Source organism: Schistocerca piceifrons, chromosome X (assembly GCF_021461385.2).
Source record: "Schistocerca piceifrons isolate TAMUIC-IGC-003096 chromosome X, iqSchPice1.1, whole genome shotgun sequence".
NCBI lineage: Eukaryota > Metazoa > Arthropoda > Insecta > Orthoptera > Acrididae > Schistocerca > Schistocerca piceifrons.
Genome location: NC_060149.1, coordinates 538,658,229 through 538,681,416, shown reverse-complemented (window position 1 = coordinate 538,681,416; position 23,188 = coordinate 538,658,229). Strand labels below are relative to the sequence as shown.

The window sequence follows — 23,188 nt, the reverse complement described above, 5'->3', positions numbered from 1 at the left end:
TCAATTTACAGGATATGTATAAATGATTAGTGTTAACATTAATTAACATATCATCATCTTAGTCCTACTCCTGCAACAACAGTTAAAAACTAGGCTTTTCCCCATGGCTATCAGCTTTTAAACAGAAACCTGTCAGTGGAATAGAAGGAGTTGTCCAGGAGAAATGAATTCAAGTTATATTTCTTTGCTAATGTTACTGGACAAATAATGAAAACTTTTTGTTGTTGCATGTTGAACTCCTTTCTGAGCCTCTGACAGCTTTAACAATGGGTAATGAAGATCATTTTTCCCTCTAGCATTGTAGGTATAGACATCACTGTTCTTCTGGAATTGTGATGGCTTATTTATGATGAATTTCATTAACTAAGATGTGTACTGTGATGGCGCAATTAAAGTGTCTACCTCCTTGAAATGGTATCTACATAACACCTATAAGTGAACACAACACATTATTCTTACTGTTTGCTTTTGTGTAATCAATATTTTCTTTATAAGTGATGAGTTAGCCCAGGAAATTATCCCACAAGTCATTATTGAGTGAAAATATGTAAAATATGTCAGGAGGTTGGTTTGTTTGTTTGCAAGACTAGCAAATATATGAAGAGCAAAAGTTGCTGAATTTAACTCTATGAGAAGCTCAGTAATATGCTTCTTCCAGTTCAAGTCTTCATTAATATGAACACCCAAAAATATTGAGCATTCTACCCTATTTACTGACTCCTGCTCATGTGCTACATCAGTTGCTGGTATGACTCTTATTTGTTGTACAGAACTGAATATGGTGTGTGTTTTTCTCCTCCCCCCCCCCCCCCCCCCCCCCCCCCCCCCCCCCCGCCCAAAAAAAGGGAGAGTTCATTTTCTAAGAACCACTTTATAATGCATTGCGAAATACCATCTACCAGCTCTTCTTTTGCTTTCTGTCTAATGAGATTTATTATAACACAAGTATCATTTGCAAAAAGTACCAATTATCCTGGTTGAATGTTAAGTGGAAGGCCATTCACATATTGAAGGAATAGGAGTGGCCACACAACTGAACCCCGTGGGACGCCTTTTGTGGTTTCTCCCCAATCACTAAAATTTTATCTTTCCAATATTGTACAGTATGCTGAAGGTTTTATTAAAGCCTTTATAGAGAGGCATTACCTTCCAAACCTGGTCTCTATACAGGCCTTCCATGCAATATCCATACGTTCCTTATATTCTGGCTATCCACTTGAACTGTCTGCAGAGTAGCACCAGACTCACTACCCAATACCACCCAAGTTTGGAACAACTTAAGCATGTTCTTCATCAGGGCTTGAAGGTACATCTCACTCTCAGTCCTCCCCAATACTCCCAAAGTGATATTCCACAAACCATACAATCTACAAAATATCTTGGTCCATCCTTATGTCAAACTTTCTTCAAGTTCCTTACCACTTTTGCAATATCTCTCAATCAGATACAAGAGCAAGACATGGTTGATGACCCACCCATAACATCATATTCTAATTTCCTATCAAATGGCATTCTATGTGCAAAGAAAAGCTACCATGCAGGAAACACATTTGGATGGAGGCTAGTGTATGCATATGAACCACTCAGGTTGGTAAAAGTTGTTTCATATATTAGCATTCAATGATATCATTTTTGAAAGTATGGAAGACTGACACAGCTAACTCTATGGCAAGATTATACAGGCAGTACCAGAAAGAAGAGTTGTAAATTGATCTAATGTGCCAAGTGTGAGCTGTTGTGGGAAAGCAGCTGTATGGTGGAACAAAGGACATTTTTCAGGTTGACACTGCAGCTTACCACCTTCAAGTATAATACATTCCAGTTATGTAAATGCATAGATCACCTTTTCATGTTATTGACTGTAAATACTGCATGTGAATTTTCATATGTGTGTGAAAATTAAGATTACTCAATTACATGCAATCAGGTCCAATTCCTTATTCATATCATAACTTCTTATTTTAGAGTTGTGCTGTATGAAGTTGGAATTCTACATTAACATCTGTTCAGAATGCTCAAGATGTTTAATGCATGTTTTATTCACAGTTAATCTGAGTAATATTGTGGAATTTTATACTAATTATTTATGCTGAAAAGAAGCTACCCTACCAAGTAGAGTTTTAAAACTTCTCGAAAGTTCATGTACTACTGCAGTGTAGGTTTTGAAACTGTTTCTTGACTAAATTATTCATGTATGTTTAGTATTTGATGTTGTAATTGATAAATGATTTCACTTGCATAGTATATGAGATTCTGTTGTTCTGTTGCTATTTCACAGTCAGATTAAAATCAGGCAAAGTGTTATCTGAAAATGTATGTGGATGAAAAGTACAACATAACTATGAGGACATAGTCTTATTTATGGTTTCCGTAGCTGTTCAAAATTTATTTTTGTTTTGTTCTGACTGTTTACATTATTTAGCATATGGAAAGCATATTTTTGACCCTTGTATAAAACTTTGTACCTATGTAAAGAAGAAATGTGTAACCCACTGGTTACAGTAAGAGTATGTCTGGTTTGGACTGGTGGTTGTTTATAATTAATGCCATGAAAATTGTCTTCCTAATTTTAAACATATTACCCTCGTTATCCTCTGTTATGAACAGTATTTCACCTTGAAATTATTTTGCAGAGTTATCAGGGAATCATGTTCATAAGGTAATTCTTTATTGGAAGGAAAACTGACACTTTATTTACAGCTTAGGTAATATGATTATGGTCAAAATTCGAAAAAAAAACATAAATAAAACTGATACGTAAAGGGAAACTTTTGCTCAAGACATGATTAGCATTACAAGTGTTTGCCTTGTAGTGAAAGTATAAGTGAGGGAATATTACTTGTGGTGTTTTGTGTAACAGGACTTGTACCAGAAAAGTCACAGCACTTATAAGTCATTAAAACCATGCCACAGAAGTGATTATTACATGGCCATAGCCAAGTCCTGCATGATAAGGGGCAGGCCCACTTGTCAAAGAAGTCATTTTATATACCAGATCTGCTGTATACTTGGCAAAGCCTTGTAAGTGAGCATGACCACGAAACATGTCTACCGTAGCCACCAGGAGAGTTTGCCACACACTGGCATGAGCACAACATGCTTGAATTCAATCACTTCTTCAAAACCTATGCATCTGGATACACTCCCCCCCCCCCCCCCCGCCCCCACTCCCCCAATACCAGCTCTTTAACCCCAGCACACCTAATGTGAGTCTACAAGACTCCTAATACTACAATTTCTTTTTTTCTTGTGCTTCATTTTATTACACACTAGGCCAGATCCCTACATTTTTACCATTATGTGACTTGATGAATGCTTTACTGTAACTCCTATATGATGATTTGAGATGTTATATTATGTAAGACCTCATTGTACCCTTTCAACTAAATAATCAATTGTTGTTAACTAGGTCTCTCCTGATATATATTTCAGATAGTTATATGACAATGACTACATGGCCTAAACTGCACAAAAATGTATGCAAATAAATAGATATTTCAACTCATCCAATGGCAGTCAAAATGGGAAAGTGATATAATTCACATAATTTAAACAAGGATTCTACAGACCAAGTATGCCAGGACGTTTCACTATGGCACTTAATTATGTGCAGATTGCAACTACTGTTGATCATTTATTACATTGTAAATTTAAGATTCTAACAAAACCTTTGATTTATAAAGTGTACTATGGGATACAACTGTTCAATGAATTAAGAAAACCATACTGACTCAGTTAACACTGACACACTGTACAAATTTATAGCGACTTCAATAGAGACAGAGCAGGGGTATAACAAATATTGCTACATAGGCAACTGCCTGAGAAAAGGAGGAAAGCAAGATGATGATTTAATATCCTGTTGACAATGCAACCTTTACAGACAGGGCCCAGGCCCCAATTGCGAAAATTATCAGCCATGACCTTTTCAAAGAAATTACCCTGCCATCTGCCTTGAGTAAATTACGGAAACCACATAAAACGTAAATGTGGGTGCTTAGATGGTAACTTGGCCATCATCCTGGCAAATGCAAGTCTAATATCTTACCATTGCCCCATCTTGCTCATTCATAAAAAGGGATGGAAACAGAGGGATGGAACAGTTCTGTTCCAAACTTTGTTAACTGAACAGATGAGAGACTATACTGGGCATCTTAAGGTTAAGATTGGCATACATTATGAGAATTAAAAGAACTGTTCAAAGAACCTCCTGCATCATTTTTCTGCTGTGAACTTCTTTTAGTGTTAAAACACACAAATTCCATAATGCAAATCCAAACAATTTATATCAGCACACTCCAGAAACATATACTTAAAGTGAAAGCAGAATTAAAATAATAAGACAATAGCTTACCAAATTAAAGTCATGGCCTGACAATATGCTATGCAGTTACTTTATGGAGAGCCATTTCCCAAAACTCCAGCTACAATGTGAGCACACTGATTGGCCAAAAATACTTACATGTAAAGCATGCTTTGATGCAGTGTATGATCCTGAAAATGGTACACCAAACACTCCAGCAGAACTTGAAGTTACAGCTATGTGTCCTTCCCCTCTCTTCAGAAAATATTTCACTGCAATACGTGACAGGGAGATTATTGAAAATACATTAATGTCAAATACAGCTTTATCCACTCCCAGATCAATGTCTTCCCAAATTGCTCTCTGTGATCTACCAGCATTGTTCACAAGAATATCCAGCTGAAAAAGATGGAAGAATATGTGAAAATTTTCTGCAATGCATTACAACAATAAATGAACCACAGTAGTACATTAAGTGTTAGAAAAGCAAAACAAGGGCAAAGGGGGTGGTGGTTGTTGTTGTTGTTGTTGTGGTCTTCAGTCCCTAGACTGGTTTGATGCAGCTCTCCATGCTACTCTATCTGTGCACGCTTCTTCATCTCCCAGTACCTACTGCAACCTACAGCCTTCTGAATCTGCTTAGTGTATTCATCTCTTGGTCTCCCTCTACGATTTTTACCCTTCATGCTGCCCTCCAATGCTAAATTTGTGATCCCTTGATGGCTCAGAACATGCCGTACCAACCGATCCCTTCTTCTAGTCAAGTTGTGCCACAAACTTCTCTTCTCCCCAATCCTATTCAATACCTCCTCATTAGTTATGTGATCTACCCATCTAATCTTCAGCATTCTTCTGTAGCGCCACATTTCGAAAGCTTCTATTCTCTTCTTGTACAAACCATTTGTCGTCCATGTTTCACTTCCATACATTGCTACACTTCATACAAATACTTTCAGAAACGACTTCCTGACACTTAAATCTATACTCGATGTTAACAAATTTCTCTTCTTCAGAAACGCTTTCCTTGCCATTACCAATCTAGATTTTATATCCTCTCTACTTCGACCACCATCAGTTATTTTGCTCCACAAATAGCAAAACTCCTTTACTATGTTAAGTGGCTCATTTCCTAATCTAATTCCCTCAGCATCACCCGACTTAATTCAACTACATTCCATTATCCTCGTTTTGCTTTTGTTGATGTTCATCTTATATCCTCCTTTGAAGACACTGTCCATTCCGTTCAACTGCTCTTCCAAGTCCTTTGCTGTCTCTGACAGAATTACAATGTCATCGGCAAACCTCAAAGTTTTTATTTCTTCTCCATGGATTTTAATATCTACTCCGAATTTTTCTTTTGTTTCCTTTACTGCTTGATCAATATACAGATTGAATAACATCAGGGATAGGCTACAACACTGTCTCACTCCCTTCCCAACCACTGCTTCCCTTTCCTGCCCCTCAACTCTTATAACTGCCATGTGGTTTCTGTAAACTGTAAATAGCCTTTCGCTCCCTGTATTTTACCCCTGCAACCTTCAGAATTTGAAAAAGAGTATTCCAGTCAACATTGTCCAAAGTTTTCTCTAAGTCTACAAATGCTAGAAACGTAGGTTTGCCTTTCTTTAATCTATTTTCTAAGATAAGTCATTGGGTCAGTATTGCCTCACATGTTCCAACATTTCTATGGAATCCAAACTGAACTTCCCAGAGGTCGGCGTCTACCAGTTTTTCCATTAGTCTGTAAAGAATCCATGTTAGTATTCTACAGCAATGGCTTATTAAACTGATAGTTCGGTAATTTTCACATCTGTCAACACTTGCATTCTTTGGGATTGGAATTCTTATATTTTTCTTGAAGTCTGAGGTTATTTCGCCTGTCTCATAAATCTTGCTCACTAGATGGTAGAGTTTTGTCGGGACTGGCTCTCCCAATGCTGTCAGTATCATCTTCATCTACACCCTCTTCCATTTCCATAATATTGGCCTCAAGTACATCGCCCTTGTATACACCTTCTATATACTCCTTCCACCTTTCTGCTTTCCCTTCTTTGCTTAGAACTGGGTTTCCATCTGAGCTCTTGATATTCATACAAGTGGTTCTCTTTTCTCCAAAGGTCTCTTTAATTTTCCTATAGGCAGTATCTATCTTAACCCTAGTGAGATAAGCCTCTACATCCTTACATTTGTCCTCCTGCCATCCCTGCTTAGCCATTTTGCACTTCCTGTCGATCTCATTTTTGAGACGTTTGTATTCCTTTTTGCCTGCTTCATTTACTGCATTTTTATATTTTCTCCTTTCATAAATTAAATTCAATATCTCTTCTGTCACCCAAAGATTTCTACTAGCCCTTGTCTTTTTACCTACTTGATCCTCTGCTGCCTTCACTACTTCGTCCCTCAAAGCTACCCATTGTTCTTCTACTGTATTTCCTTCCCCCATTGCTGTCAATTGTTCCCTTATGCTCTCCCTGAAACTCTGTACAACCTCTGGTTTAGTCAGTTTATCCAGGTCCCATCTCCTTAAATTCCCACCTTTTTGCAGTTTCTTCAGTTTTAATCTACAGTTCATAACCAATAGATTGTGGTCAGAGTCCACACCTGCATCTGGAAATGCCTTACAATTTAAAACCCGGTTCCTAAATCTTTTCCAGTATCTCCAGGCTTCTTCCATGTATACAACCTTCTTTTATGATTCTAGAACCAAGTGTTAGCTATGATTAAGTTATGCTCTGTGCAAAATGCTACCAGGCGGCTTCCTCTTTCATTCCTTACTCCATTTCCATATTCACCTACTACAATTCCTTCTCTTCCTTTTCCTACTAGCGAGTTCCAGTCACCCATGACTATTAAATTTTTGTCTCCCTTCACTACCTGAATAATTTCTTTTATCTCATCATACATTTCATCAATCTCTTTGTCATCTGTGGAGCTAGTTGACATATAAACTTGTACTACTGTGGTAGGCATGGGCTCCGTATCTATCTTGGCCACAATAATGTGTTAACTATGCTGTTTGTAGTAATTTACCCGCACTCCTATTTTTTTATTCATTATTAAACCTACTCCTGCATTACCCCTATTTGATTTTGTATTTATAACCCTGTATTCACCTGACCAAAAGTCTTGTTCCTCCTGCCACCGAACTTCACTAATTCCCACTATATCTAACTTTAACCCATCCATTTCCCTTTTTAAATTTTCTAACCTACCTGCCCAATTAAGGGATCTGACATTCCACCGTAGAACACCAGTTTTCTTTCTCCTGATAACAACATCCTCCTAAGTAGTCCCTGCCTGGAGATCCGAATGGGGGACTATTTTACCTCCGGAATATTTTACCCAAGAGGATGCTATCATCATTTAACCATACAGTAAAGCTGCATGCCCTCGTGAAAAATTATGGCTGTAGTTTCCCTTGCTTTCAGCTGTTTGCAGTACCAGCACAGCAAGGCTGTTTTGGATAGTGCTACAAGGCCAGATCAGTCAATCATCCAGACTGTTGCCCGTGCAACTACTGAAAAGGCTGCTGCCCCTCTTCAGGAATCACACATTTGTCTGGCCTCTCAACAGATACCCCTCTGTTGTGGTTGCACCTTCGGTACGGCTATCTGTATTGCTGAGGCACGCAAGCCTCCCCACCAATGGCAAGGGGTAACAAAAGTTAAATTTCTCCTTTGAGAAACATCATCAGAGAAAGAAAATATGTCAGGCAGACACGAAGGATATTTAAAAGGTAAAGCACTCAGTCATGAGCAGTATGGTTTACTGACATTTACTGAATGAACAAATTTAATTTAGTTTAAAGATATGGAATACATGTAGAGCCTATACTGATAGGTGGCCCATTACCTAGATAATAAAATCAGACTGTGATATAGCTGTACAAGTCCACTTGTTGTATTATCAACGGTAATCAGTGTTGTTGAATGTGTCTTATTTTTAATATCTCTCTGACATAAAAAAAACCACACAAAATGTTCACTTAGTGGATGATATTTCTCATGGTTTGCAACTTTATGACTGTATAAATCTGTGTGATGGACCGAGACTTGGATCAGCGTCTTTGCATTTGCAGTAAGGTCCTCTATCAGCTGAGTTATCCATACATGACTCACAACCTGCCCTTGCAGTTTTGAGTACTTACTGACTACTCTCACTATCTAAACAGTTGATTAAAAAAAAAAAAAAAAAAGCAACTTACAGGTTGCTGTTTAATTGTTACATCCACACAACATGGATTCAATTTTACAAGCAGTGCACTGTAGGAAACGTTCCAAAAGCTGCCATACTTTCATCACTCCATATTATTTACTTGATCACATAATATAAATGGATAGATAAAAAGTCTACTCACCGAGTGGCGGCAAGGAAATACACACACAAAAGGATTTAACTTTTACAAGCTTTTGGTGCCAGTGGCTCCATCTTCTGGCAGAATAGTTGAAGAGGTAGGAAGAGGGGGTGAAGGGAAAGGACTGGAGAGGTGTAGGGAAAGGGGTACAATTCAGAAAACTCACCTAGAACCCTGGGTCCGGGGAGACACTGCATGGAATGAGAAGGAAAGTCTGTCCAGTAAGTCTTCCCTGACCTGGGGCTCTAGGTGACTTTTCTGAATTGTACCCCTTTCCCTACACCTTTCCAGTCCTTTTCCTTCACTCCTCTTCCTTCCTCTTCAACTCTTTGGCCAGGAGGTGGAGCCACTGGACCCGAAAGCTTGTAAAAGTTAAATCCTTTTGTGTGTACGTTCTCCCTGCCATACTTGGTGAGTAATTTTTTTTATCTATCCATTTATATTATATTATCAATAATTTATTATTTTCATTGTTATATTTGCTTTATCACTCCAGACTTAACTAGCTTTAACTACCAAACATCATGCCCATAAGTAAGGAAACATTCTTCCCAAATCCTTCACATATCTTTCAAACAGGTATTCTACCAGTGATCCAATTTACAAAAACAATGCATAATGGAGTGAGGAAGGGGGACGGCTAGCAGGGTATGGGTGGGGGAAGAGGAAACAGTACTGCCTGGTGGGCATGCAGGCCTCAACCTACAGTAAACCTACTATCCCCACACCTCCTCCTCCCAACAATTTCTGGCCCCTCTGTCCTATCAACTCCTCACAACTCATGTCCCCACAATCATTGTGCACAGCCCCACAGCCCTCTGCCAATAAACCCACTCATTGTTTCCCCTTCCCTTCTCCTTTCCATTCTGCTCCCTTTTTTCCCTTCCCTCCCTCCCCCACAGCCTCCTGACACTGCATGTGGTAGCCTTGTCTGCCACCTCAAGCACCTGCACTCTCTGCCAGGCAGCACTGTTTCCTCTTCCCCCACCCGTACCCTACTATACCTCCCCCTTCCCCACTCCACAATGAATTATTGTTCCAGTTCAAGGCATTTTTTCAGTTTCAGTCTGGCTTGAGCAGCCTGAGATAGCGGTCATTTGTGTGTGTGTGTGTGTGTGTGTGTGTGTGTGTGTGTGTGTGTGTCCCCTATGTGCAGTTCAACGTGTCACCCTTCTCCTTTTGTTGATATTGCAACCTGGGGTTTCCACTGTCTAATTAACACTGAAAAATTATATGAAGTTGCTGACTATTGTAGGAAAAATAAATCATGTGAAAGCTATTACAAACTTGTTCATTGTAGCACAAACTGAAAATTAATAAATGATTCTGACTGTTTTTAATGAAGAATGTGATTTTGACAACTGTTGTGCAGATCTAGTGAACCTATATGATACTGACGATATTTCAATTTACAAAGTCCCCACATATTGTATTTGACAATCATAACCAAAGGTGGATAATGTACTGTAACTGTATCACATTTATGTAAACAGTTTACTGTCATCTCATTGTCACTGTAGAGTCTTGTACCAGAGGAAGCAAGAAGAGGATGTTGTTTGGTGGCCAGTATCCTAGTTCTACCACACAAACTGCACACATGTATTATTAGTGTTCTTTATTTATTACTAGGACAGAAAGCTACTTATCTCAAGCTAGTCCATGTTTCATAGTACAAGCTTTTCCGTAATAGTCCACATTAGCATCACTGCTTGTGAAGGACAAGTCCCACTATGTACTCTACTATGGTCACTAGGTACTGACTGACTCTGAGCTAGAAACTGTGACTCTCACCGACTGCGAATGGGCTGACTGTCTGTGACGGACTGGCACTGACTGGACCCTCCGGTCCACGGCAGTGATCTAAATACTTGCGGTCCAGAGGGCATTGGCGGCGCATTACCTGCAAGTCTGTCTTTGGCCTCTCTCCTGATAGATGCGCTTGCTCCTGTGCCTATTGTCGATCTTCTCGCAACCTCTTTGCTGACCGGCGTGAGGCAACAGCTTACGCCAGCAGACATAGTCAAGTTGCTGTGCTAGCAGCAAGGAACACATAAAAAAGCATACAAAAAGTACAACTAGAAAGATATTTCACATAGTTCCACATCAGCTATTATTGCTAACATTAATATCCTCAAAGAATGGACTAATTTTCACTATTTTGTAAGAGATGCTATACAGTTGAAATTGTGCATTTTTCAATGCAACCCGATCATTAAATAAATATTTTGATTTTCGGAAGGAATATTTATATGTTTGAAACCCTTGCAAAAGGTTCACTTTGTAGTCCTGTCAACTATAAGCAAAATTTCCATGTTAAAGAAAGATGGAGAAGGAAGAGTGCATTTCTTGATTTTGAGATATTGTGCAAAAGTCGACTTAAATAAATTTTCACTGTCTTTGTTGAGCAGAAGGTCACATAAACATATCTTCAATGCCCTCCCAGTCTGTCATACATAAAAACTCAGCCATATATTACAATGAATTTTACATACACCAGATTTGAGAAATTCATCTGTTGGTGGCTTATCATTATGTATTTGGTTACATTACTGGTGGTGAAGGGTGCAGAGAAGTCATATTTTTTTAACAAATTAGCTATATGATATAAAAAGTCACCTAGACTGTAGAGTACTTCTTAACAGTATTTTTTAACAGTAAAGCTATTTTTGTAGAGTATCGGGGATTAATATTTTTATTGGTTTTATTTTTATAAAGTCTTTGTACAAGGCTGGCTTGATGCCCATTTTTGACAGCTATATACTTTAACCCCCCCCCCCCATGAACCATGGACCTTGCCATTGGTGGGGAGGCTTGCGTGCCTCAGTGATACAGTTAGCCGTACCGTAGGTGCAACCACAACAGAGGGGTATCTGTTGAGAGGCCAGACAAACGTGTGGTTCCTAAAGAGGGGCAGCAGCCTTTTCAGTAGTTGCACAGGCAACAGTCTGGATGATTGACTGATCTGGCCTTGTAACACTAACCAAAACGGCCTTGCTGTGCTGGTACCGCGAACGGCTGAAAGCAAGGGGAAACTACAGCCATAATTTTTCCCGAGGGCATGCAGCTTTACTGTATGGTTAAATGATGATGGCATCCTCTTGGGTAAAATATTCCGGAGGTAAAATAGTCCCCCATTCAGATCTCCGGGAAGGGAGTACTCAGGAGGACGTCGTTATCAGGCGAAAGAAAACTGGCGTTCTACAGATCGGAGTGTGGAATGTCAGATCTCTCAATTGGGCAGGTAGATTAGGAAATTAAAAAAGGAAATGGATAGGTTAAAGTTAGATATAGTGGGAATTAGTGAAGTTCGGTGGCAGGAGGACCAAGACTTTTGGTCAGGTGAATATAGGGTTAAAGATGTATGAGACAGGTGAAATACCCTCAGACTTCAAGAAAAATATAATAATTCCAATCTCAAAGACAGCAGGTGTTGACAGATGTGAAAATGATCGAACTATCAGTTTAATAAGTCATGGGTGCAAAATACTAATGTGAATTCTTTACAGATGAACGGAAAAACTACTAGAAGCCGACCCCGGGGAAGATCAGTTTGGATTCCGCAGAAATATCGGAACACATGAGGCTATACTGACCCTACGACTTACCTAGATTAAGGAAAGGCAAACCTACATATCTAGCATTTGTAGACTTAGAGAAAACTTTTGACAATGTTGACTGGAATACTCTCTTTCAAATTCTGAAGGTGGCAGGGGTGAAATACCGGGAGCGAAAGGCTATTTACAATTTGTACAGAAACCAGACGGCAGTTATAAGAGTCGAGAGACATGAAAGGGAAGCAGTGGTTGGGAAGGGAGTGAGACAGGGTTGTAGTCTCTCCCCGATGTTATTCAATCTGTATATTGAGCAAGCAGTGGAGGAAACAAAAGAAAAATTTGGTGTAGGTATTAAAGTCCATGGAGAAGAAATAAAAACTTTGAGGTTTGCCGATGACATTGTAATTCTGTCAGAGACAGCAAAGGACTTGGAAGACCAGTTGAACGGAATGGACAGTGTCTTCAAAGGAGGATATAAGATGAACATCAACAAAAGCAAAATGAGGATAATGGAATGTAGTCGAATTAAGTCGGGTGATGCTGAGGGAATTAGATTAGGAAATGAGACACTTAAAGTAGTAAAGGAGTTTTGCTATTTGTGGAGCAAAATAACTGATGATGGTCGAAGTAGAGAGGATATAAAATCTAGATTGGTAATGGCAAGGAAAGCGTTTCAAGAAGAATAGAAATTTGTTAACATCGAGTATAGATTTAAGTGTCAGGAAGTCGTTTCTGAAAGTATTTGTATGGAGTGTAGCCATGTATGGAAGTGAAACATGGACGATAAATAGTTTGTACAAGAAGAGAATAGAAGCTTTCGAAATGTGGTGCTACAGAAGAATGTTGAAGATTAGATGAGTAGATCACATAACTAATGAGGAGGTATTGAATAGAACTGGGGAGAAGGGAGACCGGTTGGTACGACATGTTTTGAGGCATCAAGGGATCACCAATTTAGTATTGGAGGGCAGTGTGGAGGGTAAAAATCGTAGAGGGAGACCAAGAGATGAATACACTAAGCAGATTCGGAAGGATGTAGGTTGCAGTAGGTAGTGGGAGATGAAGAAGCTTGCACAGATAGAGTAGCATGAGAGCTGCATCAAACCAGTCTCAGGACTGAAGACCAAAGACCACAACAACAACACCAACAACAACAACAACGACATATACTTTAAGTTCAGTAGCAATAGCAGAAGGTATTAGGACCTCAAGCACAGATGGTTGATCAAGTGTGAAAGAAGCATATGCACATAAATGTGATACATTTACTGTAAATTATTAATCTGTGGTTATAATTAACCTTAGAAATGTTCAGAATGTAACCTTATGTACAAATTAATTTGTGATGTGAATGTAAAATGACTTATTTCACATCATTATGGTCTATCATGCAAACTGATCCATGGAACACATGATTATTAAATTTCTGTAATACACTCCTTATACTTTACATAAATACACATGGCAATTTACTTGCGATTTATATTACCCCAAATTTTGTAGGCTTCTGAAGATGACAGATTAATCTGTCAAAACCAGTGCAACAAAGTAAAAATAACTGTGCAACTGACAACTGAATTTTATTCTGAAATATATGCCATATTGCAGTTGCTGAGAAAATAACAGCTATGAATAAAATCATAATTCTGGCTGTATCTGTACATCTAATAATATAACAACATTTTATAGTGCTTGCATAAGTACAATTATGTATTTCAGTTGTCACTTGATAAATGTATGTGTGACATTTCATTAATGGGGCCAAAATTGAATTGGAATCATGATGTAGCACATATGTTCTAACATTTTGTAAATCACATCATTTTTAAAAAATATTTGTGTCTATTGTCCCAAAAGAACACATTGATTGACCCCCAATATAATCATTTCATTCTTAAAAATGAAGTTCAGTACAGAGTAGATAGGTAGGTTGGTTGGTTGATGGGGGAGAGGGTGGATGGGACCAAACAGCAAGATCAACAGTCCCACTGGATCAGGGAAGAATGGGGAAGGAAGTCAGCCGTGCCCTTCCAAAGGAAGCATCCTGGCATTTGCCTGAAGTGATTTACGGAAGTCACAGAACAGAGGAGATAAATGAGTAATTGAAAACCATAGACACGATTCTATGACTGCCACCAGAACACAATTAAAAAATTCCAAGTAAAAGATGAAGATTTTTTTGTCTTCTATTAGAAGAGAGAGCTGTATAATTTCATTGTTTGTTTAAAAAGGAATACTATTTTAGCTGTATCAGAAGATTACATACCTTACCGAAGTGATGGATAACCTTACTGAAAGTATCATCATGTGTGTTCACTGCAGTGACATCAAAAGGGAGAACCAGTACATCATGTGGATTAAGATTTCCCCACTCTGTAACATGTGCATCTATATTGGCATTTTGCACAACGCTTTTTTAGCTTTCTGTAAACTACTTGTTTAAAGTACGTTACAAAGCCTCTACACTACCTGATAATTTTTAGATTTCAGTTATGTTCCATTGCAAAGACAATAAAATTAATTTTTGCAAGGACAGAGTAAGAAATCCTAAAAATCAATACATGTGAAAAATACAACAATAGCAGCCAGTTCACATTGGCCAATATAGACTGAACAAAATACAGATAATAAATTATGGACATGACATTCTGAAATGGGATTTCATCAGAAATTGGTAAATACTGTATGTAGGACATGATAATGTTTAGTTATACTAACACATCTGAAATTACTTTAAAATATTGTATGCTGTATTCAGCCAATTCATCTGCAACATTTGGTCTGTTCTTGTATCTACATAATAGACTAATAAAAAATAGCAAATTAATACATGAAATAAAGAACTGAAAACAGGACATGATAAGGTCAACTGCTTACCATTAACCAAAACTAGCAGTAGCTGAAGAGAACAAAATTAATGCAACAAAACTAGGTTTTTAAACAAATATTCACTATGACATCATACAGAGAAGAGGATACAAATAACAGAGAGAATGATTGCTCTAGGCTCTGGATCACAGGTTTGTACATCAAAGTTACCTTAATTGAACCAGTGATGTCTCTGCTATGAGGGATAGAATTAAAGTTTAAATAATTGCCTCTTGTTGATGGATTTAGTCCTCCTGTACATATATATCATTCAACATTTTTTCCCCATGATGGATGACTTAGTGGGGAGCTCAATCGAACAAATCTGCATCTCAAAAATCACCTTAACATAATTCTAGAAAAGCCGACCACACAATGGTTTCTTCATTAGAAGAAAGTGGAAGAAGTCTCTGGGTACCATGTCAGTAGAATATAGGGGGTGAGGTAAAACATGGAAGCTCAAGAAGCAGACTGTCCTGCACAGAATGAGATGATGTATTCTCATGGAGAAAAAGCACTCTCCTGAGCTGCCTGTAGCAACACTTTGTCTTGATTGCCTCTTGTAACCTGGTCAAGAGATTTTGGTAGTATGCTCCTGAGATAGTTTGCCCCTTTAGAAGCATAATCTGTTAGCAACACGCCATGACAGTTCCAAAAAACACTCAACATATCCTTGTCCAATTATGGCTGAATCTTCTACCTTCTTTGGCAGGGGTGAATCCACATGTTTCAAGTGCTTATACTGATTCTTTGTTTTAGGGTCATAGTGAAACACCCAGCATTTATCCATGGTGATTGGAAATGGAAATGAAGTCCCACACTTCTTGACAGAGCGTAGAGGAACGATGTGGGAGGCCCGCACCCCCATACTAGGTACGGTCCTGAAGGAGGTGGTTTTCCGTTGCCTTCCTCTGAGCGTAATGCACATGGATGATGATGATGAAGACGATACAACACCCAGTCATCTTCAGGCAGGTGAAAATCCTTGACCCCGCTGGGAATTGAACCCGGGACCCCGTGCTGAGGAAGCGAGAACACTACTGCGAGATCACGAGCTGTGGACCCATGGTGATTAGGTGGCTAAAAAGTTATCTAGACTGGACTGACACAGCTGCACCATTTTTGCTGCTGACTTAGTTCAATGGAATTTTTGAATGGGTACGAGCAGTTGCAGAACCAAACAAGAACCTCCATCATGTTCATGCAAGGTACTGAAAACTGATCCATGACTGACTTTCACTTTTTCCACTATTACCTCACTGTGATATGCCAGTCTTTGAGCATCAGGGCCTCTACTTCTCTTTGCTTGCAATTACTGGCTCATAGCAGACAAATGGTCTGTCACTTTGTATCTCATCATTCAGATTTGTTTGAACAGACTGGAAGTGTCTGCACCAGCTAACCACTGTGTCAAATGAAAGTGAATTGTTGCTCTGCACTTCCACCAACTCAGCATGGATTTCTGCGGAGTTATTCCACTTCAAAAGCAGAAAATGAATTACTGCATCATACTCTATTTTATTAATCAGTTTCACCATTTTGTTTTCATTGCTGTATTGGCATGCAGTGGTAATGCGATGAAGGGATTTCGGTGTTTACCAGGACTGCAGATCTTTATCGGCAAGTCAAGTATGAATTATGTAACATTATTTTTTCAAGGTAACAATTAAATCTTTATGACTTTCCCTCATGTGTAGGCATTTATGAAACTGTTATCTGGAAGACAACTTCGCCATTTACCGTGATGTCATGTAGTTCACAACCTGCAATACAGTGCTACGAGAGGCATTCAATAAGTAATGTAATGCATTTTTTTCTGAAAGCAGGTTGGTTTTATTCAGGATTCCAATACACCATATTATTCCCCACTCTTTCAGCTACAAAATCCTATTTTTCAGCATAATCTCCATTTGATGCAGGAGTGTTCAAACATTACAGGATTCTTTTTCCTATTCATCTGCATTGTTGTTGTTGTTGTTGTTGTGGTCTTCAGTCCTGAGACTGGTTTGATGCAGCTCTCCATGCTACTCTATCCTGTGCAAGCTTCTTAATCTCCCAGTACTTACTGCAACCTACATCCTTCTGAATCTGCTTAGTGTATTCATCTCTTGGTCTCCCTCTACGATTTTTACCCTCCACACTGCCCTCCAATGCTAAATTTGTGATCCCTTGATGCCTCAAAACATGTCCTACCAACCGATCCCTTCTTCTAGTCAAGTTGTGCCACAAACTTCTCTTCTCCCCAATCCTATTCAATACCTCCTCATTAGTTACGTGATCTACCCACCTCATCTTCAGCATTCTTCTGTAGCACCACATTTCAAAAGTTTCTATTCTCTTCTTGTCCAAACTAGTTATCGTCCATGTTTCACTTCCATACATGGCTACACTCCATACAAATAACTTTCAGAAACGACTTCCTGACACTTAAATCTATACTCGATGTTAACAAATTTCTCTTCTTCAGAAACGATTTCCTTGCCATTGCCAGTCTACATTTTATATCCTCTCTACTTCGACCATCATCAGTTATTTTACTCCCTAAATAGCAAAACTCCTTTACTACTTTAAGTGTCTCATTTCCTAATCTAATTCCCTCAGGATGACCCGATTTAATTTGACTACATTCCATTATCCTCGTTTTGCTTTTGTTGATGTTCATCTTATACCCTCCTTTCAAGACACTGTCCATTCCGTTCAACTGCTCTTCCAAGTCCTTTGCTGTCTCTGACAGAATTACAATGTCATCGGCGAACCTCAAAGTTTTTACTTCTTCTCCATGAATTTTAATACCTATTCTGAATTTTTCTTTTGTTTCCTTTACTGCTTGCTCAATATACAGATTGAATAACATCGGGGAGAGGCTACAACCCTGTCTCACTCCTTTCCCAACCACTGCTTCCCTTTCATGCCCCTCGACTCTTATAACTGCCATCTGGTTTCTGTACAAACTGTAAATAGTCTTTCGCTCCCTGTATTTTACCCTTGCCACCTTCAGAATTTGAAAGAGAGTATTCCAGTTAACATTGTCAAAAGCTTTCTCTAAGTCTACAAATGCTAGAAACGTAGGTTCGCCTTTTCTTAATCTTTCTTCTAAGATAAGTTGTAAGGTTAGTATTGCCTCACGTGTTCGAACATTTCTACGGAATCCAAACTGATCTTCCCCGAGGTCGGCTTCTACCAGTTTTTCCACTCGTCTGTAAAGAATTCGCGTTAGTATTTTGCAGCTGTGACTTATTAAACTGATAGTTTGGTAATTTTCACATCTGTCAACACCTGCTTTCTTTGGGATTGGAATTATTATATTCTTCTTAAAGTCTGAGGGTATTTCGCCTGTCTCATACATCTTGCTCACCAGATGGTAGAGTTTTGTCATGACTGGGTCTCCCAAGGCCATCAGTAGTTCTAATGGAATGTTGTCTACTCCCGGGGCCTTGTTTCGACTCAGGTCTTTCAATGCTCTGTCAAACTCTCCACGCAGTATCTTACCTCCCATTTCGTCTTCATCTACATCCTCTTCCATTTCCATAATATTGTCCTCAAGTACATTGCCCTTGTATAAACCCTCTATATACTCCTTCCACCTTTCTGCCTTCCCTTCTTTGCTTAGAACTGGGTTGCCATCTGAGCTCTTGATATTCATACAAGTGGTTCTCTTCTCTCCAAAGGTCTCTTTAATTTTCCTGTAAGCAGTATCTATCTTACCCCTAGTGAGACAAGCCTCTACATCCTTACATTTGTCCTCTAGCCATCCCTGCTTAGCCATTTTGCACTTCCTGTCGATCTCATTTTTGAGACGTTTGTATTCCTTTTTGCCCGCTTCATTTACTGCATTTTTATATTTTCTCCTTTCATCAATTAAATTCAATATTTCTTCTGTTACCCAAGGATTTCTATTAGCCCTCGTCTTTTTACCTACTTGATCGTCTGCTGCCTTCACTACTTCATCCCTCAGAGCTACCCATTCTTCTTCTACTGTATTTCCTTCCCCCATTGCTGTCAATTGTTCCCTTATGCTCTCCCTGAAACTCTCTACAACCTCTGGTTCTTTCAGTTTATCCAGGTCTCATCTCCTTAAATTCCCACCTTTTTGCAGTTTCTTCAGTTTCAATCTGCAGTTCATAACCAATTGATTGTGGTCAGAATCCACATCTGCCCCAGGAAATGTCTTACAATTTAAAACCTGGTTCCTAAATCTCTGTCTTACCATTATATAATCTATCTGATACCTTTTATTATCTCCAGGATTCTTCCAGGTATACAACCTTCTTTTATGATTCTTGAACCAGGTGTTAGCTATGATTAAGTTATGCTCTGTGCAAAATTCTACAATGCGTCTTCCTCTTTCATTTCTTCCCCCCAATCCATATTCACCTACTATGTTTCCTTCTCTCCCTTTTCCTACTGATGAATTCCAGTCACCCATGACTATTAAATTTTCGTCTCCCTTCACTACCTGAATAATTTCTTTTATCTCGTCATACATTTCATCTATTTCTTCATCATCTGCAGAGCTAGTTGGCATATAAACTTGTACTACTGTAGTAGGCATGGGCTTTGTGTCTATCTTGGCCACAATAATGCGTTCACTATGCTGTTTGTAGTAGCTAACCCGCACTCCTATTTTTTTATTCATTATTAAAGCTACTCCTGCATTACCCCTATTTGATTTTGTATTTATAACCCTGTAATCACCTGACCAAAAGTCTTGTTCCTCCTGCCACCAAACTTCACTAATTCCCACTATATCTAACTTTAACCTGTCCATTTCCCTTTTTAAATTTTCTAACCTACCTGCCCGATTAAGGGATCTGACATTCCACGCTCCGATCCGTAGAACGCCAGTTTTCTTTCTCCTGATAACGACGTCCTCTTGAGTAGTCCCCGCCCGGAGATCCGAATGGGGGACTATTTTCCTCCGGAATATTTTACCCAAGAGGACACCATCATCATTTAACCATACAGTAAAGCTGCATGCCCTCGTGAAAAATTACGGCTGTAGTTTCCCCTTGCTTTCAGCCGTTCGCAGTACCAGCACAGCAAGGCCATTTTGGTTAATGTTACAAGGCCAGATCAGTCAATCATCCAGACTGTTGCCCCTGCAACTACTGAAAAGGCAGCTGCCCCTCTTCAGGAACCACATGTTTGTCTGGCCTCTCAACAGATACCCCTCCGTTGTGGTTGCACCTACGGTACGGCCATCTGTATCGCTGAGGCACGCAAGCCTCCCCAACAACGGCAAGGTCCATGGTTCATGGGGGTCATCTGCATTAATTTACATTTATCTATATTTAGAGTTAGCTGACATTCTATACACCAATCACAAATCCTGTCCAAGTCATCTTGTATCCTCCTACAGTCACTCAACGATGACACCTTCCCGTACACGACAGCATCATCAGCAAACAGCCGCACATTGCTACCCACCCTATCCAAAAGATCATTTATGTAGATAGAAAACAACAGCGGACCTACCACACTTCACCGGGGCACTCCAGATGATACCCTCATCTCCGATGAACACTCACCATTGAGGACATCATCAGACAGGTTTGCATGATCTTATTGTGATGATCACAAATGCCTCGCCCAATGACTCACCATACTTTTGTTCACTGCAAAGTCTCTGTAGATATTCTATATGGGTTTATGAATAACTGTGATGCTCTGGTTATCTGCCAAAACAAACTCAGTGACAGCTGTCCCCTTGGAAGCTTCTCCATTACAAGCGACATTTTGAAGGCTACGTATAGTGCCACCACCTATAGGAACTTCATGAAACTATAGGAGCTGAAGTGGGAACATTCCATGATGTCCCAAAACTGGCTGGGAAAAATGTGTGTTGTATCACTTATTGAACACCCCTTATACTTCCTGATCCTGCATGGCAAAGTTACAGGTTAAGCTACTTATTAATATTAACAGCAGCTCTGTTAGACTCAAAACGCTGAGTAGGTGCAGTTAGAGACCCTCCTATACCAGAAATGTCTGGTGTGGCCATTAGCATTGCAATCGTTGCCAGTAGCCAGCAAAGTTAATCCATAGAGACAAAGGTAGTCATTTACTGTGATGGGTGTATTCTGTGTTGTATAATTGCAGAAGTAGCAAGTTTGTTTGTATTTCAATTTATAAAATGAATAATTTCAGAAATAATGGGGAAAAAACATTCTGCCAAGTTATTGGTGAACTCCTATTACACAATGCTCTGCAGCCACCTAACAAATGTAGTACTGTTATGAAGCATGTCTTCTGGGGGTATAATATGCAACAGAAGTGAAATATTTAGTATGATCAATAGACAAATGTAAACGTATAAAAGGGTGGTGTGTGTACTTTGATGTGTGTTTATTCACAGTAGTAAATATTTCGCCTTTTGAAGGTAAGTACAGAGCAACAATACTGTCTCACTAGATTATAAAAGTTGTTGTCTTGATCACATGCTACTCTATTAAAATTGATAACCAATTTCAACTTTGCAGTCATGACCAGACATAAAAATGAGAAAATATAAACAAAAACATACCAACAGATATATAAAATGGGAAAACGGAGATTGAATATGTCCCATAATGAAGAAGACTGCATCAGCTGTATGATAAATATTTATTTATGATCCAACTAGTTTTGTGGCATTAGAACCACATCTTCAGGGGTACACATTTACTTCATAATTTTTTGAAAACATTAACCAGTGGATGACCAGACATTCTTTGTCCCATTGTGATAAAAATCTTCAATCGTCTAGAGGTCAGTAGCCCAATTTAAAATACTGCAGATGCAGAGAACACCATCCCAGTACAAAATTGACTGCAATTAAATATGTGAATTAAGTGAAAACCAGAATACAAGTGCATAATCAGCACATAAAAGAACAAGAGCAGGGAGTGTATATTTATAGGTTAATTAAAGGTTACAACAACTGGGGCTAGTAAACCACCAATTGCAGACAACTGTAGGTATGTATCTATAAATATTACTAAATAAAGTTCCTTTTGCATTTGTCTGTCTGTGTGTGAAGGCTGATCTCTGCAATCACTATATGGATTTTGATACAGTTTTCGTAAATAGATGGACTGACTCATGAGGATGGTTTGTGTATATAATTTATAATTAAAAAAAAAAAAATTGTGTGGCACAATGACCTGGTGTAAGTCTTTCAATTGGACATCACTTCCGTGACTTGCTTGTTCCTAACCTTAACCTACCCCAGTTATCCAGCTGAAAAAGGGGATACACAGAGTAACTAGGAGTCGAATCCACATGTCACTTCTGAGGGATCTACCACATGTCACTTCTGAGGGATCTCCATGTCACTGAGAGGTGAATGCTAGTTTGACAGGCAGACAGAAAAATCCATGACCTTTTAGTTTCCAGGCATGCAGTTTACCACTAGGCCACCAGGCTTGACATGATAGTAATGATTATTGTATAATATATGGATTGTTATTATTTACATATTTACTTGGGGTGACATCTCATGGCAACGATGGGAGCTATGTGCAGGTCAGGTATACATGAAACCTGGTGCGAAAAGGAGTAAAGTAAACAGCTGCTGCAACTCCAGAGAGCAGTGAAACTTGACCAGAATATATTGATAATTATATCTATTCACATTACAAATTAAAGTCCCTTACCATGTTTTTCTGTATGTAGATGAAGGCTAATCTCTGGCACTACTGTACACAGGTAGTCAACCTGTGTACTGTGGCACCTGGTGTGCCATCAGTGACTGCCTGGAGTGCCATGAATTTGTTTCATAGTTAATGGTGAGGAAGACAGTGGGGGGAAATTTCATTTCTGGTAGTCTCAGAGAAATTCGACTTTAGATGTCGTGTAAGCAGTCATAACCTCTAAGCTGAACTATTGTGCATTACACTTACCACTTGTATTTTCAAACCGTTTTTATTACACAGTGACTTTGTTATAAAGATGATAAAACATGGCAAAGTTTTTAAATTCATAAAGTGGAAATAAAAATACAGAACTTGCAGAGGACAACAAAGAAAGTGGTAATGATGACAAGAAATGCAAAGTATGGAAAATACAATTATAGCTAGTTAGATTTTGGTTTCAAGTGTTCCCTTGCAAACAATGAAGAGCGTCCACAAT

General features: G+C 38.9%; 1 protein-coding gene across 2 annotated transcripts in view; it reads right to left on the bottom strand.

The window, feature by feature from the left end:
* LOC124722982 (dehydrogenase/reductase SDR family member 7) overlaps positions 1–23,188 on the bottom strand; it is a 182,154-nt gene that overhangs the window by 44,179 nt on the left and 114,787 nt on the right. For both annotated transcript variants that reach the window (XM_047248151.1, XM_047248152.1), the window contains exons 4-5: positions 14,478–14,584; positions 4,463–4,702 (exon numbers count right to left, since the gene is read on the bottom strand). In XM_047248151.1, coding sequence (XP_047104107.1) covers positions 4,463–4,702; positions 14,478–14,584 — 347 coding nt within the window. The remainder of the gene's footprint in view (positions 1–4,462; positions 4,703–14,477; positions 14,585–23,188) is intronic.